Source organism: Mus caroli, chromosome 15 (genome assembly GCF_900094665.2).
Source record: "Mus caroli chromosome 15, CAROLI_EIJ_v1.1, whole genome shotgun sequence".
Classification (NCBI taxonomy): domain Eukaryota; kingdom Metazoa; phylum Chordata; class Mammalia; order Rodentia; family Muridae; genus Mus; species Mus caroli.
In genome coordinates this window covers 92,741,008-92,745,880 of record NC_034584.1, presented here as the reverse complement: position 1 = coordinate 92,745,880, position 4,873 = coordinate 92,741,008, and the positions used below count along the sequence as shown (strand labels likewise).

At 50.6% G+C, this 4,873-nt stretch overlaps 1 protein-coding gene across 1 annotated transcript in view; it reads right to left on the bottom strand.

Annotated features, from left to right (window-relative positions):
• LOC110310101 (tubulin alpha-1C chain-like) overlaps positions 1-4,630 on the bottom strand; it is an 8,974-nt gene extending 4,344 nt beyond the window's left edge. The window contains exons 1-2 of the mRNA XM_029469970.1: positions 4,236-4,630; positions 8-187 (exon numbers count right to left, since the gene is read on the bottom strand). Of these exons, the coding sequence (XP_029325830.1) occupies positions 8-187; positions 4,236-4,238 (183 nt within the window). The 5' untranslated portion in view covers positions 4,239-4,630. The remainder of the gene's footprint in view (positions 1-7; positions 188-4,235) is intronic.
• Positions 4,631-4,873: the final 243 nt, after the last annotated feature.

Sequence of the window (4,873 nt, the reverse complement as noted above, 5' to 3'; positions counted from 1 at the left end):
GGGGCACATGCTTGCCAGCTCCTGTCTCACTGAAGAAGGTGTTGAAGGAGTCATCTCCTCCCCCAGTGGTCTTGTCACTTGGCATCTGGCCATCAGGCTGGATGCCATGTTCCAGGCAGTAGAGCTCCCAGCAGGCATTGCCGATCTGGACACCAGCCTGGCCAACGTGGATGGAGATGCACTCACGCTGCGGAAAGGGGGAAGAAAGTGTGAGAACGTGACACACGAGGCCTTGGGGCATGGCTCAAAGATAGGATCACTTTTCAGAGGCCGCTCTGTCATAGGACTATACTTCAAAACCAAGAATTTTTACTGAAGAGCTAACCCAAGGAAAAAAAAAAACCCTCTGAAAGGCATTAAAGCTAATGACCTACTAGGCAAGGCCAGGCCCTTCAACAGATTGTATCCTCGGCAGTTCAGGATCAGTTTTTTACTGCTTTAGAATGACTTTCAGGATTATGCCAGAATTCCCCAGCTCTGAGTCCTTGCACTTGAGGCAGAACCTTTCCTTGCCAGGGCTGAGTCAAGCTGACTGTCCCCTCTGAGCTCACTGCAGTTCCTTTATGGGGACAAAACTTCCTCTTCCCTTTAAAACCAGCTCAAACTAGCCCCCATGACTCACAAAAAAAAAAAAAAAAAGGCTAGATAAGCAGATAGTGGTACGCTAAGAGTGGCCAGAGGCAGCCTTGCACCCAGTGAAGACTCTAATCTGCAAGAACAGTTTTCCTTCCTGGTCTCCCTGTTAACCCGTCTGGTGGGATGTTTTAAAGACCAGAAGACTCCTAAAACCTCACAAAAGTTTAAGAAATGGGGCTGGAGAGTGGCGAGAAGAAAGGAGCAATTAGTGGCTCCCTAGTAGATCAGAGTGTACATTTCTGTCACCGTGGAAAAGTAACTACAAGATTCTAACTATGGTGGTCGGGGGACACCCTTGTTTTCCTTTCCTTGCTCAGTAGTGGCTCTGAAGTTACCAAACCCATTTCCTATTGGTCCAATGAGACAATAAGCGCCTATGCTGAACCCACAGGATCCAGAGGGACCCAGTGTTCATCATAAATCTGTATGAGATGAGGACCTTGAATTTGGCAGAAAACCTTTCACGTTTGACATAAGAAGTCTCCCACAGTTGCTACGCTTTTCCTTTAGTAAAGACTTTCATGCTTTTAAAGTCATGAGCAGGAAACTCAATTCAACATCCAGGTTCTCTAAAGAGCAGCTTCTCAGGCCTGGATAGTAAAACAAGACATTGCTCCCAACCTTTGACTAGTCTCGTCCTTCCACCCGTGTTTCCCACGAGACAATCAAGGGCTCGGACCACATCAGTGAGATCAGCGTCTCCTGTGCTGAGGGCTGTGGGGGAGGTGCAGCTCTGGTTCAAGTGACCTTCACCCGGACTTTAGAGCCTCCAGTCCCCAGAAGCTAGAAAGAGCCACAGGCAGGCCTAAGGAAGCGCGGTGTCTGAGGCCATTGATTCTAAGGTGGCACTTCAACGGTAGCCTTTTGGTGCTTAAACAGCTTCTTTGTGCTGGCAAGACAGCACGTGAAGGTCAATTTCCACCAAGCCAGATAATGAGTTCAATCCAAAAGACCCGAGTCTCCACACAGGCATGCTGTGGCACACACACATCCACACGAGAAATATAAAATCTTTACAAACAAGCCTGTCTCCTGGAAGCTAAGAAGCCAAAGCCAAGAGGAACAGATGAATCACTTAGTCTAGCCTCAACTGGATAAGAGGCTTACTGGTGTATCTAAGCCAGTCACTTAAGCCATGCTTGCCTAATAGGTGAGCCTGGGGCTTTTCTGAACTGTATCTTTGTGGGTTTGCTTGATCAAAAGCACTCAAGCCACTTGTTACACTTTTGTAACCAGAGTCCTGTTACCGGCATCCCTCTTTCAGAATAGAATACAATTTTGAAAGTTTCTTGGGGCGTGGGAGGGTTGTAGGATTGCCTGGAAAAAGAGCCTACTACTGAACCTGATCTCAGAACTCCGAGGAAAGCTGCCCTCTCCTACCCTCACCCCCAAGCATACCAACTATCCAAACGTACACTCACACTAGTGAATAAAACAAAGAAGCCAACAGCTTTGGGGGCTGGAGAGTTAGCTCAGTTGAGAGAGGTCTTGCCTAACTGTGTGTGAAGTTCTGTGCTCTATCCCAGCATCACACAAAATGGTGGCTTGGGCCAGTAATCCCAGTCCTAGTGTGGGAAGGAGGCGACCAGCAGTTCAAGGGTCATCCAGGACTATAGATAGACAAAGGCAGCTTGCGCTGAGGGCTGTGCACCTTCACCTCCCTAAAGCTTCCATAGACCTTAAACAATGCTGGGATGGGGTTTTCTTTAAAAAAAATTTTTTTTAGATTTATTTATTTATATGTAAGTACACTGTAGCTATCTTCAGACACACCAGAAGAGGGCATCAGATCTCATTAAGGATGGTTGTGAGCCACCCTGTGGTTGCTGGGATTTGAATTCAGAACCTTTAGAAGAGCAGTCAGTGCTTAGCTGAGCCATCTCTCCAGCCCTTCTTTTAAATTTCTAGTGTCAGCTGACCAGGTGCAGGCTAGGTAAATGGTCTCTCAAATAGTTAAACGTAGAGCAGGGAGGTTCCTTTTACCAAAATTATTCACTCTGTAGCCTGCTCTAACCTGGGATTCACCAGGGACTAAGGAGCCCCAGACTCATGATGAGCAATTCCCCTCCCTGCTCATGATGAGCAATTCCCCTCCCTGTCTCAGCCTCCAAAGTCTAGAGAGCTAGCCTCTCCTCCAAGCCGGGCTGAGTTCCTGGTAACTTTGTTTGCTTTTTTTTTTTTTTTTGGTTTTTCGAGACAGGGTTTCTCTGTGTAGCCTTGGCTGTCCTGGAACTCACTTTGTAGACCAGGCTGGCCTCGAACTCAGAAATCCGCCTGCCTCTGCCTCCCGAGTGCTGGGATTAAAGGCGTGCGCCACCACGCCGGGCTCTTTGTTTGCTTTTGAGACAGGGTCTCACTGTGCTGGCTGACCAGGACTCAGAAGATACTCCTGCCGCTGCCTCCTGAGAGGGATTGATAGCCTCACCCATAGTTTCTTTTTTTTTTTTTTTAAAGATTTATTTATTGATTATATGTAAGTACACTGTAGCTGTCTTCAGACACTCCAGAAGAGGGAGTCAGATCTCGTTACGGACGGTTGTGAGCCACCATGTGGTTGCTGGGATTTGAACTCCGGACGTTCGGGTGCTCTTACCCACTGAGCCATCTCACCAGCCCCCCATAGTTTCTTGAAAACTGAACTAATACATTGTTAACCAGGTGAATAACCCTAGCTCTTGGGTAGTGGAGACAGAAGGATCTTGGTTTTAATTGAAGGTCATGTTTGGCCACATAATGATTTCAAGACTGGCATGAGCATAAGACACTCAAAAACCAAAGTGCAAGCCAAGTGGCTTGCCTTTCATCTCAGCTCAGGTAGCAGAGGCAGGCGGAGCTCTGAGTTCCAGACCATCCTGGTCTACAGGGTGAGTTCTATTACAGCCAGAGCTACAAAGAAACCCTTTTTCAAAGGAAGGAAAGAAAGAACGAGGGGGGGGGGAAGGAAGGGGGAGAAAAAAAAAAAACCCGCTGTTGGTAGTTTACTCTAGCTTTAAATAGAAAAAAAAATTTTTTTTTTACGGACATTTTTTCTTAACTGGGCTAAATATGCCGTTGAACTAACACTAAAAACTAGGCTGGCTTAGGGGATCTGACGCCAATTATTCCCTCCTACGGAGGAGCTCGCCTTCTCAGGTGCACAGCTGCAGCTGGAAGGGCCGGGGACTGGCCACAGGTGACTCAGCAGCGAGTCACAGGGCGTGGAGACGGTGCCCGGAAGTATTTGCTCAGTCCTGTCCAGAGCGCACGAGGTCCTCTGGGCTATCCCAGCTGGGAGAGCGACATCATTTGAGGAAAATGGAGACCTTTGAGTTTCTCCAAACTCTCGTGATCATTGTGAAAGTTCCCTGCCTTTCCGGGAGCGACGGGCGGCCGAGACGGGATGCTCTCCCAGGAGGATCGAGACAGAGGTACCCGGGACGAGCCCTCCAGTCCAAAGCGACACTAGTTTAGTGGACTAGGTTCTCACACCCTAAACGCCAGAAGCCAGTCTAACTGGAGGCGGCCGTCGTGGGGCTATTGCAGGTACCGTCTCCCGGGCAGCCCTCAGCTCCCGCGGTCCCTTCAGACGACCTCGCCGCTACCCCCAAAGCCACACTCACCATATTTAGTCCTTGAAGTGGTCCGCGAAAACTGAGGAAGTGAAAAAGGGTGACGAAGATCTCCCACTAACAGACTACCAAGGAGTCCGGGGGAGAAGCTGTGTAAGGTCCGCCTCCAGGACAGGGCTTATATACCCTGGCCCGGCCACGCGTCGGGAGGGCGGACACCGGACCCCGCCCCGGGCCGCAGCGAGGCCGATGATTGGCGGGTTCGAAAGTTCAAATCAAACTCCGTAGAAGGAGCTGGAAGTGGGAAGGGGAGGAGACACCCAGGGTCCACGCCAGGGCCAGGTGGGGCGGGGAAGAAGGTGGGGAAGGCGATTGGAAGTTGGAAGACAGCGAGATCTTTGTGGAGCTCTGGCCGGAAGAAAGTCCCAGGTAGAGAGGGGGGCGGCCTGGCTCGGCCCCCCCGGGGACTCACAGCTGATCGCCGCCGCACTTGTGGCTCGGTCGCCCCACCCAGGCCTTGGAGCCCGGAAGAGTGAGCCAGAGAGGTGACCCGGTGACCTGCGGCTGCCGGCAGGGTGGTGACTGCGACAGCTTCAGGGGGCCAAGATGGAAACGCCCAGTCAACTTGACGGCACAGTGGGAGGGGTGGAGCTGAAGTTAGCCCACGCCTAAGCCGGTTACAGCATCAC